This window comes from Nothoprocta perdicaria, unplaced genomic scaffold (genome assembly GCF_003342845.1).
Source record: "Nothoprocta perdicaria isolate Ctin4 unplaced genomic scaffold, notPer1 scaffold_312, whole genome shotgun sequence".
In the NCBI taxonomy this organism is placed as follows: Eukaryota; Metazoa; Chordata; class Aves; order Tinamiformes; family Tinamidae; genus Nothoprocta; species Nothoprocta perdicaria.
Window position 1 is genome coordinate 392,072 of NW_020455547.1, and position 23,776 is coordinate 415,847.

Genomic DNA, 23,776 nt, shown 5'->3' on the forward strand with positions numbered 1-23,776 from the left:
TGAGCAGGGGGGTTGGACTCGATGACCTCTGAGGTCCCTTCCAACCTTCGGCATTCTATGATTCTATGAGGGGAGCAAGGCTGCTTCTTTATCAGCTGTTTGGCTCAAGCCCCCTGAAGGCCCCTCGAAACAGGAGTTTTGATAACCTTCTCCTAACAGGTGGATTTTCAAAATAAAAATTTGAGAGATGCAATGCATCTGAAGGGAAGCAGAAGAAATAGTGAGCTTCTCAGGGATGCCAGGAAATTAAAGCTGCTCTTGCACAATTGTGACCATGTCCAGAGCTGCTGCTTGTCACAAGGAGAATATCCATACCAAACTGAACATCTAACAAAGAAACAGGTTGTTGTACTTATTTTAGATTATTTACCAATTTCCAAAGTAGAACATTCCTGGTGTAAGTCCTCGGGCTTCATCAGACATAAATTTAATACATGGAGCTTAAGGTTCTTTTAATCTATAGATGAGAAAATAGCTAATTCAACAGCTGATAACATCTTTGTAAAGCTACAGATTTCTTCCCTCTTGTGCATCGTACCTAATTTTCAACATGCAGATATTGAGCTGCCCGTATTTTCTTTGGGAGATTCTCTCTTTATTTAACACATCTCATCACCAAGTGCTTTCTCCTGCTGTTAGTCCTCCTCTGTCTCATTATGCCTSATTGCAGGTTCTGCCAAGTTAGTTTCGTTCCATATTTATACCCCTCGAGCATATGTGGGCAATTCTGCTCCCCTTTAGCTGCCAGCTCCCTAAAACTTACACACTGAACTATTTAAATCCTCCTATCACAGGTTCCTAACACTTTGCATTGCTGTTATCTGCATTCCCTCCTTTTGCCAGCAACAGCTTAGTAACCAGGAGTCTGAACTAGGTGTCGGAACAGAAAGAAGAGCTCTGCCCTGCCCAGCACCAGGGTCCCAGCGCCTGCACCCCTCATCAGCACACGAGACCCTTCTGTTGCTTTGCACATTGTGCAGTGACTAAAATGCATTTCTGTGAGAGATGAACGCTCCATTAACTTCCAATTTCCACCTAGAGCTAGCACAGCCTATGTCCTGTCTGGCAGTCAGATTTATATAGATTTGTTAAAAATATATGTATATATATATATATATATATATATATCCATTTCTTCACAATACAATAAGTAGGCACTGCTTGTGCAAATCAAACTTTAAAATACATTAAAGATTCCTACTATTAAAACCTATTAAAATCACTCCAACTACTCACTCAGGGCTATTTATGTGCAGTCATAGCTGCACATAAGTCAGCTCAGCAGATAATCTGCGTGCTCACAAACAACACACCATACAGTTGTGCAGTTCTTTGTATTAATCAAGGAAAACCACCAGGCAGACTTCTTTCTGACGGATGACAGAAGTTATCCCCTGCAGCTTTACCAAAGGAGAGAAAGGAAACCCTATTGCTATGTAGGGCACCCTGGCACGGCATGGGCAGCCCCAGGGCCCATGGAAAGGCTGGGAAGGGCACAGGGAGTCGCAGCCCTGACTGTGCCAGCTCCCACTAGCTGTGTCCACAGCAGTATCTTCCTCACCAGAAGGAAGGCAGTGCCTTCCTCGCCCCTGCCCCGTATGTCCATGCGCAGTCGCCCGGCAGTGAGCGGCACGAGCACTGGCAGAAGGGCAAGGCACAGGGCGGGCACGGAGAGGGCCCAGGCTCACCGAAGCAAGGCCTAGGAGCTGGCACTGGCTGCTGAAGCAGGAGCTCTGTGCGTGCAGTGTGCTGCCTTGCAACAGAGAAATGCAGGGCAGGTCTCAGCAGGGCAGGCGGGACACTAGGAAACACTGTTTGAATGAGCACAGTGCTATGCCTTCTAAATACACCCTGCTGCAAAGCTACRCCATGCTCTTCTAGCAGCCAGGCTGCTTCCAGGAACTGTAATCTAATAAGATCTTTTAAAAAAACCCAAAACACACACACATTTAGAAACCACCTGTGCAAGGCTTCCAAAATACTTCTTTTTCCACTGATCTTGTTGCCTGGTTGTTAGCATCCATTAAGAACCTCTCCATTTATCCTCGCTTTACCTTTACTATTTATTTATTATCCTTTATTTATATTTATTCCCATATACTTATTTATTATCCTTCCAGACCAAACTGTGCACAGACACAGTGCACTTGTCATGGTGCAGACATCCATGCCAGCCTTGCCTCTGTGCCACTGCAGCCCCCAGGGAGTTGTGTGGTACTTTGATCTCTTTGACACTTGCCAGCCCGTGCCTCAGTTGCCTCAAACCCAAAGCACCACTTCACAGAGCCACTTTGCTTTGCCTTGCAGACCTGGGAGGTGGCCACRTGCCACTTAAGCAGGCAAAAAGTCCTTTCCAAATGCTGCTTTCACAGTGATGCACAGGAGCAGAGCTCTTGGAAGCTCTTGTTTCCAAAGCCACTATGATTGGAGAGCTATCAAAGCCAACACTGTGAGAAAGCAGGAGTTTCCTGGTGGCCCACCGGCCAAACCACTTCCTTCACGGTGCCCAGTCCACAGGCACTGGGTGGCAGGAAGCAGCAGGAGCAGCCCAGGGGCTTTCTGGCTGGCACTGCGGTGTCTGGGCTGTGGTGCTGAGGCCAAGGCAGACCCTGGCTGCAGCAGGGARCTAGAAAAGTCAGAAGGGGCAGAATGACAGGTCTGTTCCCATCTACTGCGAGTTAAGCCTAACTAGTATTTTAGTCATAGGTAGGGACTAAATCCTGTAAAATAACAGCGTAATTGAGTCAAACTCAGATTTGAATAYACCAAAGTTATCCAAACTAATCTCTCCCACAAAGCACTTCACATTCACATGGCAAGAGCTTTACCTGATTTTGCTAGACAGCAAAACGCGCCGAGCAAGCTCACCTTCAGCTGCCTCCTCAACTTCTCAGCCGCAGGTGAAGCCAAGGGGAGGGAGCGGGAGATGCTCGYGGGCAGCAGGAGCCCCAGGCCAGTGCAGGCAGTGGACCCGGCYGGGGGGGCCCGATGAGAGGACGATGGGCAGCCGTCACAGCGCCTGCTCCCGCCACAAGACCCAGGGCTCCCGCCGAGAAGGTCGGCCACGCCGCGGGGCCCCGGGAGCACTGCCCGCCGAGCGGTTCAGTTGCCGGAGCACCAGGCACAGCAGCAGCAGGAGCAGCAGCAGCAGCAGGAAGAAGAGCGCCAGGTAAAGCAGCAGGTTGAGCTGCCACTCCATGCCYGGCAGCGGTGGGCACGCAGCTCCCGGGGCAGCACGGCGTGGCTCGGTCCCGCACAGCACAGCGGTTCCCTCTGCCCGCAGCAGGCGCGCTCTGCGAGCGGCCGGCAGGAGCAGCCTCGGCGCGGGTGGCCAGGGCTGCAGCAGCCGGGACAGAGAGGGGCAGAGCTGTCCCCAGCCCCAGYAGGTGTTGGCAGCGCCGCCTCCCCGGGGAGCCCGGCGGCTCCCGCGGCAGAGATGGATGCGAGCGAAGCCCCAGCCCCAGGCAGGAGGGAGGGCACTGGCCATGTAGTAGAAGGCGGGCAGGAACATGAGCTCAAGCCCAAACCTGCTTGACCCAGGCTCCTCAAAAGCCAAGGCAAATACTGTCCGTGCAACTGCTCCCCAGGGCTGTCAGTGTCCTGAAGCTGCAAGAGGGCAGGTAAAGCCGAGGTGGCTCCTGAGATCCTCATGGAAAACCCTCCTTGAGTGAGTTTGTGTCACTCTATGCACTTTCCTCAGGCAATTGATCTTTGCTAAAGTCACATTCCCAAAGCAAACATGGATTTATGAGCAYTAGGACTGCTGCATATATTCCTAATTTTGTCAAGATTATACCAAGTAGCTTGCTTTCCCAAGAAATATGGCAAATAAATGTATGAATTCCACTTTCTTTAGAATAAAACCTCCCAAATTCTTAAATTTGCGTATGGCTTTGATGTAAGTTTGAGCTGAGAAGGCAATTATGTACTGAGCTACCATTTTACACTGAATATTCTATACTCATTTGACCTTCATTATAACAGCTAAAATACAATTTGAAGAAATCTGGGAAAATGATAGTTTCTCTCTTCCTGAAGTAGTAAAGCTTCATTCTGACATCTTCATCAATACCATAGAGAATGTTATCTGACATAAGCACAAGAGCTCTGCATCCATAAGCCACCAGCACTAGATACTTTCCTGGTCAGTAGCCCTTCAAGAACAATAATTACCAGTTTCCCACTCYGCCTCTATTAGGACTGAAGAATTTAACTACTTAACAACAGTATTTTCTCACCAGTATTTCTTCATGAGGAATCCAGAATTAGCATTCTGGTAAATACAACAACACTAACACACTTTTGAGATGCACAGAATGTTGATCTTAACGTCCGGGAAAGRTAGTCTGCTGTCCCAGACACTAATGCCTTGTACACAGCTGTTGTACATGGGAGCCATTACTTCAAAAATACACGTTTGCACCTTAACAAGGACTCTGTCTAAATACAAAATTGTATTTAAAGTCAGCAAAAAACATCATTTTCCTTTTATGTTCAAAACAGAATTCTGAAATTCCTTGAAGTTGCATTTCACCATCTCTTACCCCCAAAGTGCTTTATTTAATCCTATCAAATATAACACACAGCATTTTCCATACTGTGTACCAAGACATATGTTATTCACATACCTATCTACTGAGGTTGTGTGAACCCTTTCCCAATCCTTACTCTTCATACAAAGAAGCAGTAAGGCCCTACAGAACAATAGCTCCAGAACTACTCAGAAGATGCATATCCATATGTAAATGCAGCTTTAACCAAATATTTTAGTACATAGATTGACCTTTCAAAAGAAGTCCAACAAAAGTGCTTGAAAAAGRTTATGACTGCCAACGTCTCAAGTAACCAAGTGGACAGGATTAATTTCTTGTTTGCAACAGATACAGGCTGAATAAACAGGAGAAATATTCAAAAAGAACATTTCTTATTTAGTGGTTTAACTTGATCATTTATCGTTTATCCTGCTTTTTCTGGGGTTGAACTGCCTCTCCTGCAATTGCTTCAATACATACTGTCTTAACATTGTTACAGCTGAYGATTCTATATATGCAGTCAGATTTTCCTTCTATTTGTAACCAAATATACTTATTCAGTTATTACTCTGAGTCATGATGGTGTTTTGGAGGATCTGGGAATGGAAATGATACTGATTTGTTGAAGTTGTAAGGCTCAGCAGATTCAATTAATAGGCAGCAGAAATCCARGTCATGATCATCACAGCACCTCGTACACATTTTGTCCATTCATCCTATATTGGCAGCAGTGCAGTCTGGCATTTGAGACAGACAGACTGCAGACTGTGGGAAAATGAATGGAATTATTCAAAAAARTTCTGGTTTCAAAGAGAAAAATATTCTGCAGTTTTTCTCACCATAAATGTGCCATCATCACTTAGATTCTGMTGTGACCTACAGGCTTTTCAGTACTATGGATTTCCCCTGTGTTACAAGAATAGTAACGTAAGTGCTTAAAGTAGTAAGATCAAAGTGTATCAAGAAACATTCTTGTCTACTTTTCCAAAAGAAAAAAAAATAATTTTTCAAACCTGTATTAGTTTCAATCTCAAACCCCTGAGTTCTTGTTTCAAATCACTTATTCTGTATCAATTTAACATGCAATAATCGACCATCTGTGCCAAGTAATAGTCAATACAAGAAAGTGCTTCTAAAAAAAAAAAAAAAAGCCTACACTATCCAACTGTGAAAACAAACTGGCTTCTACTTTATCATGAACACTTTTCTTAAAAAACAATGAAACATTCAGCAAGGAGACTCAGCTCCGAGTTCAGCACAAACAAGCGTCATCCTCCTTTGAACTTGAAGATCAGGTTTGAAAAACTTAAACAACATTAAAAATCTTAATCTAGACATTACTTCTGTATGTTTGGAGCCTTTGACAGTAACTTCATCAGTTCTTGGCTTAACATGTTTCTTTTAACTCATCAGCTGTTGTCAACATAAYAATAAAAGCGAGGCCCCTACTCACTGTGAGTGGCATGTTGAAATGCATACGTCTCTGGCTAAGACACACAGAGAAACTGCACAACCCGAAGAAAGCCAGACTCTTCCTGGTTAAGCAGTGTACCCAGCCTCTAAGATATAGATTAATTAACTGCCACTACATGATGACAGAATATTATTTCAGGTATCAAAAGAAGACAGTGTTTCTTTTCTGCAACTTTGTTGCCTGCCTGCCAAAATCCCACCCAGCAAAGACTTAACCACTTTGCCAGAGGATTGCTTAGAGATAAGAGCTGAATGCAAAAGTGCCAACAGGCCTGGAACCTCTGACAGGACTTTTTCTTGAGAAAATAAACTTCCTTTGTAAAAATAATAATAATAAATAASCTTGTGCAAAGGCTACGGCATCGGCAGAAACAGTACAAATATTCTGGGGTGAACTTAGAAATCTAGCCTACGGATAATAACAAAATGAAAATCCAGAGAGCAGATTGACTAGAACTTATTAACAACTTCTTTAAATCTGATACTTGAATGGTTTGCCTATGATTCAGAGCTTCTTTTAGGGAATAAAATTATTGRATGTATAAATTAGGAAACTACCCTCCTAGATTCTAGACACTCAAGCAGCAGCACCTTCCTTCAAACCAGTAAGGCACAAAGCCCCTCACAGCTGTGCTTCAAATACAGAGCTTATTTAAGTGTTTTTCTGGACTGAGGCCAAAATATTAAGCACCTCACTGCATCAAGCTGTTAAGCGGCCTGAGCTGCGCAAGTTTTATTTCCACAGGCTGCGCTGCTCACAGTGATTACCCACCTCCTCCATCCTGTCTGGCAGGACCGTGTTTTTTTCTAACCAAGTGTGTTTGTTTGTAAAACCAAGCTATTAAAAATATTTTTCACATTTATGTAGAGTTTTTCTTCCCAAATCAATCTTAAGGATATCAATATTATTATTCCCAAATCAATTATTATCACTACTAAAATATTGACTACATCATGTTGTGCATGTGTTTGTAAATGTGTATACTGGAGATGGTGGAGAGTGGGACCAGCAACAAAGCAGCATGGGGCACATTATATTTAAGCTTAGTGTGAAGAAAAAGGATGAAATTTTAAGTATTTTTTTATTAAGCCATAAAATATGGTTGCTGGAGGTTTAGAATCAAGACACTAAGATTCTGATGCAGTTTGTTTTTTTCCTTCAGTCATCAAATGTGATTTTGTCTCATGGCTCAGTTTGGTAAGATAATCCAATTCGTACATTTCAGCCTGCAGAACATTGATCTCAAATGAAGGAACCCATCTCCGTGGGCACAATAGATCATTAAGCTCCTCTTTTGGAGGATTCCTGCGCTAGCCTAAGTGCCTGTGATTTATTCACTTACTGGGCAGCATAACACACTCATTGCCTTCCTCTGTCGTTTCAAAAACCCAGTGTACTTCTATTACTTGGTTACAATTACAACTCTGCCTTTTACTGTGCAGAAACATTGCAGTAATTGTGTATTAGCTCAACTTCTATTTCATTAGCCTATTGCATTGACCTTATTTTCCCATGTATCCTGCTTCAAATTTCCAATGATATGTGGTTTTATGCATCCTTAATTTGTGCATCAAATTCTTTATCCTTCCTAGCACGTGTGTATGTACAAAATCTCCACAGCAGGCTCTGTGCAAAGATGGCACGAATTATGGGAACTGTATGGGAACTCATTCCCATACAACTTGGTTCCTTTGTGGCTTAAGATACCGACTCGAAGGGAATCCCACCCAGCTTCTCCTTAAGTCSATCACCAAACTCTCTGTGTGTTTTACTGATCTTGAACAAAAACAGTTTCAGGAGTAGGAGTTTACCTTAATTGTCTCCTCATCAATAAAGATAGTTAGAACTAACTTCTGGAGAAGTCAATATTAAGATCACAGATGGCTTACAGATCACTATTGCTGACAGAACAATAAAACCTAGTAAAAGCGGGGGTGAAACATGCAACTCCTTTAAAAATATCATTTTATCCAAACCATAATGAAAACTTAATTTACAAGGAAATGATTGCTTTGCTAAGCAACTAGACTGTAACTTCTCAGCAGCTCAGTCACTCACCTCTGTCAAAAGGGCACCCAGAGCCACTGGCCCCCAGCCTACCCAACAAAGGCACAARGCTCTGCTCCTTCACACAAGTGTAAACGAGAAGTGACGACTCTGAACTGCTCATGTCAATACTCAGAGGCCAGTCTAAGCCTACAGAAGCTGCAGAACACAGAATACAAGGGCGCGACTAATGGCAGAGTACAGAGMGAGATGTAGGAGCAGCTCAGTACAAAACATTTTAATTAGACAATATATGACCTCTGCAGAAAAGCTCCCTGTGAGAAGTCCTATACGTTTGATCCTTTGTGCCTTCAGCCTGTATGGTCCACACAGCCTTCCATAAAAGCTTGTGTTTTTTCRATTCAAAAGAAGATGGTAACATTTTCAGTGCACCTTGTATGTTATTATAAGCTGTCAAAATGTCACAGTAAGGTTTCACAGACACCACATCCTACTTTTCACATGAAATGCATCACAGAAAGGTATATTTTTTTCCAATTTGTAAGGAAATAGCTTTCCAAACTGAATCAACATTCTCTAATTCAAATTGGGTCTCTCCTTCTTGTATATCATCACCACTAATCAAGTGTTTGTGTGCCAGATTAGGTCTCTAGTGAAATCTACGCGACCTCACTGTTCCCATGGATTTACTGGATGGCCCTTTAATTTCAATGTAGAGCCAAAACATGCATATGTAGCATCAATAAAATAATCTAGMCATGGTGAGATGCAGCCACAAGTGCTGAGGGAACCGGCCCAAGTCATTTCAAGGCCACTCAATCACATGTGAGAGGTTGTGCTGTTCAGGAGTAGTTCCTGAGGWTGCAGGAAAAAACATATGCCATTTCCACATTCAAGGACAAGAAAGAGGAACTACAGACCAATCAATCTTACCTTGATCCCTGGGAATAAGATTGGGAATATTTCCTAACATATAAAGGACAAGGATGTGATCGGAAGTAGTCTGCATAGATTTCCAAATGAGACAGGATCGTGTGTGGCCAATCTGATATCCTATAATGAGTCACAAGGCTTAATCCTTTTTTTCAGACAAACTAAACTCTGTTTTCCTGAGGTTTAGTATGACAAGTAGAAGCAAAGTTAACTCAATTTACCACAGACAGAATTTGTGATGACTGTAGACAAATTCCTAATAATACAGTAAAYGGAAAATGATATCAAAAAGTTGCTTCTCCAGAGCTCTCTTTGAGGATAGTAGCCCAGCCACCTTCCTCTCACTTCCCTTAATAGGTTAGCAGAACAGAAGTTCACATTTGTTTTCATAATGACATTGTATAATGCCATCATTAGACTCCCACGCTAAAATACACAGAGAAAGCGAGAAAAGGGTAATACAAYATTGTTCTGATTATCCTATTTATTAGAGATGTAACTTAAATATACCACTAAACAAATTCTATTCACTGGGATGTAAAAAGATTTCATAAATTACAAAACATCAAATATTCTGCAATCCTGCTTCCACAAATGCTAAGACTTAGAGCATGGATGAAAATGGACTCCTAGTAAGTATACCAACAAATGCAAAATAGTAGTACATAAAAGATGTAAAAAAAAAAAAAAAGGGAATTTATGGGTTTAGCTCAGGTTTACTTGAATATGCAAAAAAACCCCAAACCTTCACCTCTTCACTGAATTTCTATGAATGCAATATACAGACTTGTGTGACAAAAGGAATGCATCAGTGYTGTAGAAAAGCACTTGCACTAACATCCTTGACAAAAACAGCTTAAATTAGAAAGACATTCAAAATACAAAGCCTACATACACATTCCACCTCTTTCAGAAGTTTTCTACTTTTGCTATTCAACTTACACATTTTACCAACATATTTCTGTCAGTGCTTACCAAGTTTCCATGTTATACCTTGCTGCTAATGGTAAACAAAAGAATTCAAACTGTTGCATTTGTCTTCAATGACTTAAAAAATGCCAGCTCTTGATAACGTCAGTTGCCGAGTATGAATCTTGTCCCACATGTTAACATATTTATGATTAAAGTTGGCAAGTTTTAAACCAATTTCTACCTTACTATTGTTTTACAGGCAGTATCATTTGGGAAAATTATTTACTTGTCCTTGTCTCTGCAACAGGAGGSCCACTATAATATTTTTATGGTATTCTTGTAGAATAAATATCTTTTCTGAAAATATAAAATCAGCGTGGGCAATCTTACAGCACTTGTCCTCATTTGGTACCATTTGCAAGTTTCTGAATATGACTCACTGATTTGTTCAGAGTAAACAGCTGTTAACTCTTGCCAAATGTGTTAACAAGCTTTAAAAAAAATACAGCATAATGAAGATATTTCAACATTCTACAGGAGACTATATGTAATAGATTTTCTCATTCCAACACAAACTAAACATAAAAGACACTTGTAGAGGCCCTGAGTTTTAATTTACAGGAGAGGTCAGAAAAATAAGAATTGTTGTTCAAGGGAAGTTGGTTGTACTTTTGTTATCCTACTTACCTTGCTACTGTTGCCAGCTCAGCTGCTCTCTACAGACTTTTCTTCTCAGGCCTGTCTTTAGCATTCTGCCTATCTTGACCACTGAGCACTGCATCTGTGTTACCAATGAAAGCAGGAGATGCATTCTTTTAATTCCATACAATTTCGTGAACAACGGGACCTTTTTTCACAAACTCCCATGGTCTTCTCTCAGGCACTTAAATAAACAAATAAATAAATAAATATTGAGACTCACAGACACCACAATAACCCTTTCCAGGGCCACTTGAGCCATCATCTGTGAGTACGGGTCTCCAAATCATGACTAAAAACTTCCTCAACTACTAAACACTGCTCWGTTTGTATTCCCATTGCAAGGTATTTCACTACTTTGAACCATTGCCAATTGGATGCAAATTTCACCCAAGGCCTCCATGACTCAATTCTTACCAGAGTTAAAGCTTAAAAACATTGTGATGACTTACAGAAGCACCAGAAAGTCTTCTCCACTCATTTAAGGTAGAACTAGTGATACCAAACAAATTGTAGATTAAMAGAGATTGATTTAACGCACAAAATCCGCAGAGAGCAAGCTTATGAACACAGTGCACGATGCTGAATCAGTCACTCAGGCACCTTTGCTACGCAGGCTGGGCCCAAGGGATAAGCAGGTTTCTCTTTGAAGCTATGCCTGCCCGAAGAAGTTAAGATTAATGCCCCTTTCCAGCCGCACGCAAGGCGGGCTGCGCCGCGCTGCGCGTCGCGCCGGCCGTTGGAGCCGTCACGACGCTTTGCTGCGCTRCGCCGCGCTGCGCGTCGCGCCGGCCGTTGGAGCCGTTACGGCGCTTTGCTGCGCTGCGCCGCGCTGCGCGTCGCGCCGGCCGTTGGAGCCGTYACGRCGCTTTGCTGCGCTGCGCCGCGCTGCGCGTCGCGCCGGCCGTTGGAGCCGTTACGGCGCTTTGCTGCGCTGAGCGTCGCGTCGCGCCGGCCGTTGGAGCCGTTGCGGCGCTTCCCGCGCTGCAGGCGGCTCGCGCAGCCGCCCGGCGCAGCCAGCCCCGCGCCTGCGCGCTGCCGCCCAACGGCTGCCACGTGATGACGCAGCGCCGCGCGGCCGCCGGTCGGGATCGGGCTTGCGCCGCCGTTAACGGCCGCCATGAAGGACACGCCGCTGTCCAACTGCGAGCGGCGCTTTCTCCTCCGCGCCGTGCAGGAGCGGAAGGTACCGGGCTGCCTTACCTTCCTCCTCCCCTCCCCGCGGGCAGCGGCGGGRCCCCGGGCCCCATCCCCGCGCGCGGCCCTGCGGTAACTGCGTGCGTGTCTCTCCGGCAGCGCCTGGACGGGCGGCAGTGCTACGACTACCGCAACGTGCGCATCTCCTTCGGTGCTGACTACGGCTGCTGCATCGTGGAGCTGGGCAAGACCAGGTAGCCGGGATGGGGCTGGGCGGCCGCGAGARGCCGCTCCCCGCCCCTGGCCTGCCCTTCCGTGCCTGGGAAAGCGGCCTTTAACGTGAACCGAGAGGTCCGGGGCAGGGACGTTGGGAGGCGGTTCCCAGCGCTGGCGGCTGGAACCCGTGGCAGTTTGGCAGTAGTAATCTGTGTTATAAATTGGAGCAGAAAGGAGAGAGAAGGGGCCTGGGTGGAAATTTGGAGATGATAGAAGTACAAAATAAAAGCTGAGATGCAAATATATATATATATATATATATATGCATAGATGTGTACATAGGCATATATATTTTTAAGGGAATTTCTCTTGTTTCTAGTGGTAGATATTTCTTCCTACTAAATTTTGTGGTCTGGGGGTTTATTACCTTCTCACTGCAGGGTTCTTGGACAAGTCTCGTGTGAGCTCGTGCCCCCCAAGCCAAGTCGGGCCACGGAAGGTATCCTTTTCGTCAATCTTGAGCTCTCACCGATGGCAGCACCCGCTTTTGAGCCTGGCAGGTACATAGCTTTCTTAAAAGGCTGAAAAGAGGGGCAACCTAGGAGCCACTGTTTGGGTCCTTGTAAATACACCGTTTAATCACGCACAGTCTGGGACCCTTTTGTTTTAACAGGCAACCTGAACTGCTGGTGAAACTGAACAGGCTGATAGAACGCTGCCTGAGAAACTCCAAGTGTATAGATACGGAGTCTCTCTGTGTCGTTGCTGGTGAGAAGGTACAGAAAACTACTAACGCCACACACGAGAGAATGTGTATTTTTTTTTTTTTAAGTAATCACTGCTTTGTTTTGAAAACTCAGAATTTTGATTCTAGCCTAACATAATAAGAATGTCCTATCTGAATTTGCATGTCATGTGTTTTAATTTACTCATTTCTGTGGGCCTTTTGCAACAGTTAAGAGTATTTCTTTGCAGAATTTCTTTGCCTTAACTATATTTCATTGTTGTGCATCTGTCAAAGTTAACCAGTGATTAAACCTAGCACACTTTATACCATTGGATTTACCAAGATTTTTCATTATGACTTCTTAAACYGAGAACTGATGAATTTATAAGTATACTCTAGTGCTTTCCTTTGGTAATTCAGAAGCTGAAAACATTGCAATAATGACAGCTTCTGTGGAATCATGCTGTCAAGTCCTGTGCCATTATGTGCACTTTTCCCTAGGTTTGGCAAATTCGTGTGGACCTGCACCTGTTAAATCATGATGGGAACATCACTGATGCCGCTTGCATAGCAGGAATTGTAGCTTTGTGCCATTTTCGCAGACCAGATGTATCTGTGCAAGGAGAGGAAATAACTGTGGTAAGTTTCATATCAGTCTATATTAAGTGCTGTAGAATAGTTCTTCCCCTCTGTCTGAGAGAGAAGAAATAAATGTTTATGTAAGTAGATGAACTCCAAATCCCTGCAGCCTAGCATGAAGGCCTTGCTGCAGAACATGCAAGAGGACAGTAAGTGAGCCTACTGAACACATCATTTTATGAACTTTAAGCCTATGGAAGTATTAGTTGTAAGATAGTATTAGTTGTAAGTATAAGTTGTAAGTATTTTATGGAATGTTTTGTCTCATGAGCAGTATTTCAACCAGATCAAATACAAGAAAGAAGAATAGCCTCTATCAATTATATATGTAATTATTATCAGAAAGAACTACACAGGAAGTATTAGATTTCTTGTTACTATTGGGATGACTAGTAGTTCCTGTGCCTTTTTTTTTCTTTTTTTTTTTAAATTCCTTGAAATATCTTGTGTATAGTACATCCTTTTAAAATTAAATGTTTTGTAATTAACTTTCTTCTGGACTAATTCTTTTTAAAGTACACCCCGGAGGAGCGTGATCCTGTCCCTTTGAGTATCCATCACATGCCTATTTGTGTCAGTTTTGCCTTCTTCCAACAAGGGTAAGCTTTTTGTTAAGCCTTTGACAAAAACAACCTATTAGCAGTTCTACAGAAAATGACCATATGGAATAATCTTAAAAATATTTATATGCATAGGCATATTTCTTTAAGTACTTTACCTGTAATGAGAAACAATGGAGATACTTACGTGTACTGCACGAGTTTTAAAGTAACTAGCACCTTTAACAGACAACAGAGAAATGGATTGGGGGTGGAAAGGCATATTCATAATGACTTCTATTTCAACTGGTTTTTTTTCATTCTTATTTTATTAAGGATAGTAATTTGCATTATATGTGGAATCTTGATTCTAGGACCTACTTATTGGTGGATCCAAGTGAAAGAGAGGAACGGGTAATGGATGGTTTCCTTGTAATTGCCATGAATAAACACCATGAAATTTGCAGCATGCAGTCTAGTGGTGGAATTATGCTGTTACAGGATCAGGTAAATCCTTGCCTTCACCAGTTTTTCAAGTGTAAGCTACTTCCTGTAGTGTAGATAGTGAAAAGTCCTATTAATATGAGTTTGTAGTGTATTTTATGTGTTTGTGATCTATAGTGTACTAAGTTTTTTCAGACTCCTTRTTTTCACACTTACAACCTGTTCTTGTTACATAAACAGATTCTGAGATGCAGCAAAATAGCAGCTGTAAAGGTTGTGGAAATAACAGAACTTATTCAGAAGGCTTTGGAGAATGATCAGAAAGTTAGGTAAGTTGGGGAAAGAGGAGAAGAGAAAGAGGAGAAGATGTGTATTGTAGGGAGAAGCCTTTAACATGAATAGCAAAAAAAAAAAAAATTCTCCTTGTAGCTTTTTTAAGCTGTAAGTGTATACATAGTTGAGCTTGAGAAGAAAAACAATTTGTAAATGTAAAACATCCTGAAATAACACTTGTCATTGACTAGGAAAGAAGGTGGGAAATTTGGCTTTGCAGAATCTATACCAAATCAGAAGATCACTGCCTTCAAAATGGAGGGAGCTGCTGTTGATACTAAGGATGTGGAAGAGCAAGTGGAAGAAATCATCACTACGGCTGATCCTCCTTCCGAAATGTATCTTTTATTGTGGCATATGGGAGGGGTGAGGGGAAAGGCTTCCCCTCTGCTACCACTTCAGCACTATTAGAAGGAAAACACAGCTGGAATTTCTCACAGCTCAGGTAGTCCCTCAGCCTCCAGATGAAATATTGCCATCACAGGCCACCTTAGGCAGTTACCACCATTAGATAATTTAACTCATAACACTAACTAAMCATGAACTACAACTGTCAATATCCCCAGAGACTAAGTATTCTACCTCCCCCTTGAAGGCGTGGAGGGAAAAGACACAGCTTAAATCCACCTAATTCGCATTAAAGTACCAACAGATTGCCAACTAAGGGAGACTTTTCTTAACTACTTCAAGTTTCACCCAACCAATACTGCACACCCCTGGGACAGCCCAAATTGGGGAAGGAATAGAAAATGCCTGGGGAGAACTAGGAGAATCCGAGAAGGAAGAAGCTGAAGATGACGAGGGTGAAACTGATGCTACTGCTTTTGAATGGGAGAAAACTRAAGTGGAGGATACCACTGTTACAAACAAGGCTGAGAAAGGTGAGTATTTATATCAATACCAGATATTTACAATATCACTTGGTTAACAATCAAGAATTAAGAGAGGAAGACTTGCCGATCAAAAATGGGAAACCTAACATAGCTGCTTTTTGAGACACCCCTCTGCTAGTCAGTATACCACACAACACATTTCTTTTGAAGAAATGTCCAGGTGGAAGTTCAAAGCAGCACTAGCAGTAGTGAGCATCCATCTTTCTACTCTGAAGATTTATTTAGAAATAATATAGTTACTAGCTACAGCAGTCTGCACAAAAACTTTTTTGTTTGTTTGTAGATGAACCTATTGTCTTGTCTGATAGCGAAGAGGAAGAAGTTGTCATTCTGGAACCACAGGCTCCACCAAAGAAAACAAGGTAAAAGTACTGTAAAAATACCAGGGGGAAGGAGTAGATAAGTAGTTTGTGAAAGCACCAGCTGTTAGCAAAGACACCGTGCTCTAACGTGTGGAGATGCCGAGCCCAGAACTGCAGTCATCAATGGGGCTGCAGAGACAGCAGTCAGGAAGTTTAAAGCAATGGGAGCCGCCTTATTTCTGAGCCCTGTAGTTCTGTGTGACCTGCAGCTGTGCAAGAGGCTTAAAAATGTTTGACTAGTCTCAATCCCACCAAGGGCCTAAGAGCATACAAATGTATTTGAAGCAGTTGCCGCTTAAGAGATGCTGTAGAGACTGCCTATTACAGCTGATTTTGAAATTTCATCCTTCAGGTTAGACTTAGTGTTGTAGCCCTCCATGAGCYATGGAAGCTTCAGTTAAAATGTTTTTAAACACATTTAAACATTAACATTGAARTTCAAGTTTGAGCTCTATGCTCAGCATGGTAGACTTTTGTTGTGTTTCAGAGGATCAACTAACTTTTAAAATAAAATTCCTTCATATGTTGTCTAAAATGTCCTTTGCTCACAGAACACAACCCAACTTGAAACAAGAAAATACGAGTAAGAAAACATTTAACAAAAAGAGAAAAAAGAAGAGTCGCTCATKAAAGTGATCACCTGCCCTTCAGAACCACTGTACAATACAGAATTTGTCTATTGTTACTGACCTTATTTTTGTAGATAACTTCCCTTGCTTCCCAACTCAGGTCTGCTTCCATATMTATTTCACATATTGGTACACATTTAAAATAAATCAAGTTTTGTATAAATTCAGTTCTCTGGTGGTATCCTGTTCAACTGACTCAAGTTACTTGAGTTGTACAAACAGGAGAGCGTGCCATCTCAGCAAAACAGTCCCAGCAACAACTTAAACGTGTATAGATACAGTACTAGGCACTGTAATCTATGTACAGACAAAAGGTCAGCTGCTAGAAGGAATTATGGCTCCAACTTAATGGCAAGCATTCTTGGGCTGACATAGCTATTATCATACCTTGAAAGATGCCWTGGCAGGATGTGATGGGTTGTGATTAAGACAGTCTTTCCATATCATTCCATAGCTTRCCTTCAGGAAAATTGCTTTATAGAAGATGAGCAAAAATACAAATACTTGAAATATCATAAAAGCAKCTGGCTAGGGAAAAGAAGATGCAAAACCTAAATGAGAATGACTCACAGTTCATCAATACAGCTTTTTTTAAAAAGTTTAATTAAATATTACATGCAACAAACAGGAATGCTTCTTGCACCATAGTCAAAAAAATATGCTCCACATTTAAAATCAGGGACAACAAAGGAGGAGGAAAGACATTTCCAAGATGGTTTAGCTGCTTTGTTTGAAAACAGAGTCAAAACAGAAACACACACATATGTACAAGAGCAAAGTAGGATTACTTTACATGTGACTTCAGTATTTTGTGAAATATAAACAGGAAAGAAGTTGCTGTCACAAATACTACATCTGAGAACAGGGTTTTAGAACTGACACAGGGGCAACTCCTTGCCAATTAATCAGCTTTAATCCAGTCGTGTCCTTTCCAAAAGGGACAAACATCGTCTTCCTCCAGGAGCTAAACCAGTGCRTTTTCCTAGTGTCAGTTCTTCTCATGGGAAATGGCCATTAGAAGCACAGGAATGAGTGAAGATTCAGCTTCTTCCACCTTCTTCAGGAAGAACAGTATTCTTGGCAACTGTTTCTCCCCTCTTTTGCTTGGGAATTCWGTTATTTCCCCATCTAACAGTTTATACCCTGTGTCCCTAAGTTGTTTCTTTTGAAAATAATACAGAAGTTACACTGGATAGACAAAAAGGTAGTGCAGTGCAGCCTGGGCTTTTCTGTTTTGTTCAAAGCTCCAAGGCAAAGCTAGAAAGGGCCCCTGCTAGCTGAAGAGGCTGTTGCTTCCTGCAGCACCAAGAGTTGGGGCAGGGTTAGGAAGAACAGAGCCAGCTCAGGCCAAGATGCCAGCCCAGTGCCTGAGCCTTTCTCAGGCTATCCAGGCTATAGAGCAGACCCCACTGGCTAAAAGCAAAGTTTAGGGAGCAAGGCAGCATTATTCTCTATGCTATAGAAACAGCAGCAATGCTATTTATCCAAAACTGGGCAAGACGACATTTCATTAAGCTGTAACTTAATACAGTCAACTACTACAGCCTAAGCTGTTCTCCTGGGTACTGGCATTTTGCTCCTTTCTGGACAAAGTAATTTGTAAGCTTTAAGTTACTCCTCTTAGGTTTGTACTTCTTGGAAGCCTTTAAAGTTCCCAATGTCTGCCACCAAAAGGAAAAGGCAGGACCCAGCTTCTCAGGAAGAACCCTGGGCTCTAGGCCTACAGACAGTGGCCATGGAGCATTTTCATTAGAGCTGCCAAAGTCACCAGCTGCTGTTGCAAGTACAGCAAAGGCACACGTGTTAGTGGATATTCAGACCCACTCCTCTGTGAGGCCCAAACATTTCCCAGACTAAGCACCAGACATGATAGTGTGCAGTTTCAGCCAAACGAGGTTTAGCTTTTCAGTGGCAAGCTATTGCAGTTGAGCTAATGAAACTACTGGAGAACAAGGAAGACTAACGAGCTACAGTTTTTCATTATATATTGGAATACATACAACATTTCTGCCAAAGTGCATCCCAAAAAGCTCACATCTGCCAAAAGAGGAATCTCTGCTGCATGCTCTTGTCTTTGCTTCACAAGCCAACACCTCTAAGCTAGAGTTCTGCAAACTGTGTTGGCTTGTGGAGAACTCAGTCCACAGACCGGGCAGGGCTGAACAGGAGTTCAGTAGGCATGTGGACAGAACAGCCAAGTCTTTAAGCTACTCAGGCGACATGTGATTTTTCTCACCAAAACGCACACTTAGCAGCTCACCAGAGGGCTGTTGCTGTCCTTTTTATAGCCTACACCAATTGTTCCACAGACAGCAGATACACAGTTCTTGGTTGGTGCTGGCAGTGTCTTGGGTTAGCCACCCCTCTGCACTCACTAACTCCACGTTGCAGTGGCACAGGCTCGGCAGGGCAGTCCTTGCAGGCATTTAGGAAGGAGCACCAATTTAGGATAGTAATGCCACCAACTGTCACTGTTTTTAAGGTACCACCAAGACCACTAACATCAGATGTCAAGATGTTTATTAGCCAACCTGGAAATGGCCCATTTAAAAATCCACTTCCATACAGTCACTGATTTACATGCAAAGCACAGTAGGGTCAGGACATCACTCCTTTTGTATGTGTTGAAGGTGAGTGTCCATTTAATCCAACACTGATTATTTGCCACTAGTTTGGTAACAGTTCTAGGGAAACTGAGAAATGCTAAGAAAAATCAAGACAAGTTGGTTACCCCTTCGCTGTAGGCGAGCCCCTCTGAAGCAGCAGGGACACGCACAGCAAGGGCCATGTAGCACTGTCCGTGCAAAAGGCATCCCTTCCTCCCTCYCTCCTGACAACACAGCAGCAGGTCACCCTGGTGGCAAGGCTGAACTGCAGCCAAGTGCCAAGCAAACCGGTGAGCTTTTTAGTGGACATTGATGGGCTTGGGGGCAGCTTATACATTAATGGGAGCTCCGTGGGCTTAAATTATTATCCATTTTACACTGACTAGAAAATACCTATAAGCAAGACCGTTCTGTACATACAGGAAGCACCAAGGACAGACTGCAAGGCTAGTTTGAAGTKGTCCCTGCAGTCAAGCACTCAGCCTTTAACCTGATAGAGACTGGACAGTACATTGCATTTCTACAAACTGGCTCCCATTATCTAGCACATCCTCAAGTCTCACACAAGTTCACTTCAGCAAGGTGTTCTCCTAGTAGCTGTGCAGTTCCTTCAAAATTACAGCTGTTAAGCCACATTTTGGATCTACACTAAGCCTCAATTTAAACTAGACARTAGAAGAATGCTACAAATACTGTTGTGGAATCCAAGTCAGTCTCACTTGGAAAGAGCAAAAAAGCCCTATTTTAATGCACTGCTGTTTACTGTTTCTAATTAGATAAGAAGTCTCAGACATATACTTAGTCTGAAGGGTTAATTTTGTGCTTGAATAGAACGTTTTATAAAAAACTCAGCTAAATATTTTTAACAAGATTGCATGTACAAAAGATTTACATTAAAACCACATAAAACTAACTTCATAATTAAGCTCATCAAAAACCTGCATTAATATTGTGAATGATCACATCTAGATTTCTGAACCTTGTTTAAAACTGTACACCATTTCCTCGCAAAGGTAATATACATCTTTTTAAAAGATCAGTCTCTTGATTATTACAATAAGTTTAGTGTCTCTGGCGGGTCAATGAGCGATACTCCGTGGTACCTAGAGGAGGGGAGGAAAAACACGCAGGCTGTCAGCTCACTYGAGTGCTCCGTGCTGGCCAGAGCAGCATAGGCACTGCAGCAAAGCACCCTTCACTAACCACAGGGCCACCAAAACACTCCGGAGCCACTCCGGGTGTCTGGGAGCACGAGGCAGCCTCCTGATTGCACAAGCATCAAGAAAGTCACTGGAGTAACTGCAGCCCAGCCCAGCTAATAGCCTGAGCAGGGATAGCTGGTGTGTCTGTGAGCATGAATTACCCCTCCAGCAAGTGCCACACAAATCATGGGAGTCCTGTCACTCACTAGGTCCACTGGGTTAGTTTAGTCTGACTTAAGACTCATCTCAGGATACACCCCCCYAGGTTAGCAATGGCACATTAAGTTAATATTAAGCGTGGGTTATCCTATGTGTTTACAGATACTCACTTTGTACTCTTGTATTTTTCCCTTATTGACTGTTGCGTGTGTTGTGCTGCTTTGAGGTAGGTCTTGTGTAGGTCCATGAGGCAAGGCTTAATGTTTTCAAGGGTGTAGCCTGTTACTTTGCACAAAGATTCAGGCTGAGAAAAAGAAAAGCAAGAGGAGCATTTGGGCACCTTTCCCTTGGGCAACAAGTAGTTTGATAATCCCTCTCAGATAATAGCAGTTCATTAATCTTGAAAACTAGCCTTTAGAGGCAAAARCTAGAAGTGTTCTTTGCTTCCAGTGCTCTCTCCCTATCACAAAGAGGCTGCTAACAGCTTTGAGGGGAATCACAAGAGCAGAGCACATCAGATGCTACTCTCTTCCCAGAAGAGGTTCCCTCCCATCTCTCTTTCAGATACCATAGGGACAATCCCTAATAATAAACTCCTGGTTTGCAGGGGCTGTAATTTCCAGCAGCCTGAGCCCTAAGAGGAGCCTTGGCCACATGATGCAGAACTGCATAAAATATATAGATGTGAAGGGAATTAAAACTCTGTGGCGGTGGTGCTACRTACCCAAGTTTGTCCAGTGATTGTGTAGCCTGCTAGATGAAATGCTGCAGCAGCAATAACTGATGGCAAGTATTTCAGATAAGGATCAGCATCTATTAGACTCAGCTCCCCAAGATACTGCAAGGAAGACAAGAGAATCATCTATTTCCAAAAGGAAAAAGAATTAAAACCATCATCACTGGAAGCTTAAGCTCCAAATCCTGCCCATCAGGGAAGCAGCTTTTCCCACTTAACTCCCTTAGTGAGATGGTCCCACATTTGTGCCTTCCAGCAAATACTGATACTCTGCTCACAACAAAGTTGAGGCAGGTGAAAGCATTGGACACAGGTGCAGAGTGAAAGAAACAAATAAAGGGAGGCCTGGCAAACTGAACAGCCACCTGACTCTGGGCATTCTCAAGAGCAACAAAACCTGGAGACTACCCAAGAAACAGCCCCGGGGCATCCGTGCTAGCTGCAGCCTAACACCCTCCCGGTTCCACGGGTCTCGCTTTGGAGGCGCACAAGGCCCTGAGGGAAGGGTCCAGGCAGCCTGACCTTCACCTGGCAAGGTGACTGCTTCCCTTCAGCACCTCCAGCACCTGCCGCACGCCTGGAGTTCACAGTAGCATCAGCCTTGATCCAGAACAAGCCCAAGATGTTCACTGTGCTCTGTTCAAGAAACGGGCTACTAGACTTAGAGCTCAGTGCTTGTGTCCTTTCCAGCCAAGCTGAACCACAGTGAACAAGTCCAACCAGACAAGACACTAGCTATTCAAGGTGCAAGTTTCTGGTGGCTGACAAGTATGCATTGATCCCTATACAATTTTAACATGGAAACRTAAGGAACAGTGTGCCTTTTGCAAGGAGAAGTTGTTAGTTTTAGATGGGAAAGTACGAGGGGAAGCATCCAGACCTGAAACAGACCCTGAACTTATCAGCCTCAGGCTGTGCTAAGCAAGCACTCATACCAGCTCAAACACCAGACTTCAAAACCATTCGAGATGCTGCATGCTAAGCAGTAGACAAAAGGGTTTCTCTCCCAAGGCGAGTGCCACCCCAGCAGAGCACTCAGGGCACAAGCTGCGCTCCCCAGGCCTCTCCCACAGAGGAATCTTAGGGATTTAACAGAGGCTGAGACAGGAAAGCCTGCCCTGAAACATCTCCTACCAGTGTTCTATTGATCAAAGAAAACAGAGCTCTCAAGGTGCACTTTGTAATAAGATAACTTCTCGGTCACGCAGATTCAGCTATGGATTCTTACTTACCATGGATAAGCTCTCAATTTTGGCGCTTGTCTGTTCGTGCAGGAAATACTGGGTAAGGAACTGGTTGATTGTTGGAGCTGCCAAGTCAAATGACAAAACTTTCAAAATTAAGTGCTCCATCCTTAGAACTTGCTTCTTGGTGTAGGTATCATCTGTGATGTAGACAAACTCTGCGACCTCAGGAGGGTAGATTTCTTCAAACTTCCTGCAGTAAAGAACAGTTGTTGTTGTCAAGCTGTTGTGTAGCAGAGAACCAGGTAAGCGGCAGCACTTTATGAAAGCAGCTAAGTACAAGTTCTGGCTTGTGGAGGAGCTGCATCCGGTTACTCAAGTTTGCTGCCTCCAGTCCCCTGGGTCTTGGATCAGCATTACTTTGAAGTTACAGAGATTTACACTTAACCACTTGACTATTAAATAATTTGGGACTCAGGAGTTACTGACGTTTCTGAAAACACAACGGACTAACAGCTATGAGCAAGATTTTCTTTGCACATGCATCCCAAAACACCTCCCAAAAGCTTTTTAGTGCGACTGCAACTAGCAACTCCTCACACAAGGCCTCTCCACAGAAGTCCCTAGTCTGTTGCTTGCAGCATTTTACCCAAGCCACCAAGCTTTTGAGGATGACTGCTGCTTTTTACCTAGTGCAGACCCCCCCCCCCCCCCCTCGGCGCTCCACACGTTCCCCCCCCCGCCCCCCGCCCCCCCCCCCCCCCCGGGTCAGTCTGACTGCACACAACAAAACGCAAGAGCCACAAGAGAAGATTCCCAGGCGCCCGAGAGCAGCGGGTGGAGTTACCCCATAGCCAGCCCCACTTACGATGCGAGCAGCATGGCTGCGGTACCCACGAGCTGCAGCTTGCCCCGCAGGACAGACATCGAGGACAGAAACCTATCGATGTAGTTGACGGCCAAGTGCAGGGTCTCGTTCTGCAGCTTGTACTCCTCGCCGACCTCCACCAGCCAGTCCACGAGAATGGCCCGCATGTTGTTGGTGATGTCGGGCTGCTTCTTCATGTAGCCCATCTTGGGCTTGCACTTCACCTGGGGGTGCCGTAACGCGGGCGTTTAGCTGGTACGGGCAGCGCTGCACCCGGGGGGCGCTGCCGGCCGCCCTCCTACCTCCATCTCCCGCAGGTAGCCGTGGATGTCGCCCGCGTAGTCGGGCACGTTGTTCACGCTGGGGCTCCTCTCCTCGGGCTCGGAGGAGATGGAGATGTCCATGATGCTGGGCGAGTCTGCGGGAGGGAGAGCGCGGCCGCCTCAGCGCCCGCCCGCGCGCGCGCGCCGCGCCGGGGAGCCGCGCGGGCACTCACCGCAGCTCAGCTCCGCGCTGCTGCCCAGCGGCGCCAGCGGCCGCCGCTC

General features: G+C 44.0%; 2 protein-coding genes across 3 annotated transcripts; one reads left to right on the forward strand and one right to left on the reverse strand.

Annotated features, from left to right (window-relative positions):
* The first annotated feature begins 11,677 nt into the window (after positions 1 to 11,677).
* EXOSC9 (exosome component 9) lies at positions 11,678 to 22,617 on the forward strand. 2 transcript variants are annotated; one of them, XM_026042717.1, is made up of 12 exons: positions 11,678 to 11,743; positions 11,854 to 11,948; positions 12,351 to 12,470; positions 12,584 to 12,686; positions 13,139 to 13,276; positions 13,793 to 13,875; positions 14,190 to 14,322; positions 14,500 to 14,588; positions 14,784 to 14,930; positions 15,283 to 15,473; positions 15,769 to 15,847; positions 22,557 to 22,617. In XM_026042717.1, the coding sequence occupies exons 1-12, from the start codon at positions 11,678 to 11,680 to the stop codon at positions 22,567 to 22,569; spliced, it is 1,257 nt and encodes a 418-aa protein (XP_025898502.1). In that variant the 3' UTR covers positions 22,570 to 22,617. The 2 variants fall into 2 exon arrangements, with proteins under 2 accessions (XP_025898502.1, XP_025898501.1); XM_026042716.1 differs by lacking the exon at positions 22,557 to 22,617 and adding an exon at positions 16,399 to 16,754.
* Positions 17,463 to 23,770, reverse strand: CCNA2 (cyclin A2). Its single transcript, XM_026042718.1, has 7 exons — positions 23,728 to 23,770; positions 23,534 to 23,649; positions 23,232 to 23,455; positions 22,412 to 22,616; positions 21,168 to 21,281; positions 20,614 to 20,747; positions 17,463 to 20,185 (listed from the first exon to the last, which is right to left on the reverse strand). Exons 2-7 carry the CDS (start codon positions 23,633 to 23,635, stop codon positions 20,134 to 20,136), a joined length of 831 nt encoding a protein of 276 aa, XP_025898503.1. The 5' UTR covers positions 23,636 to 23,649; positions 23,728 to 23,770; the 3' UTR covers positions 17,463 to 20,133.
* Positions 23,771 to 23,776: the final 6 nt, after the last annotated feature.

Coding starts and splice junctions, on each gene's coding strand:
- CCNA2 (XM_026042718.1), bottom strand. CDS start 23,635: ATGGACATCTCCATCTCCTCCGAGCCCGAGGAGAGGAGCCCCAGCGTG. Junction 23,456..23,533: donor GCTACCTGCGGGAGATGGAG/GTAGGAGGGCGG, acceptor CGGCACCCCCAG/GTGAAGTGCAAGCCCAAGAT. Junction 21,282..22,411: donor AAATTGAGAGCTTATCCATG/GTAAGTAAGAAT, acceptor TCTTCCTTGCAG/TATCTTGGGGAGCTGAGTCT.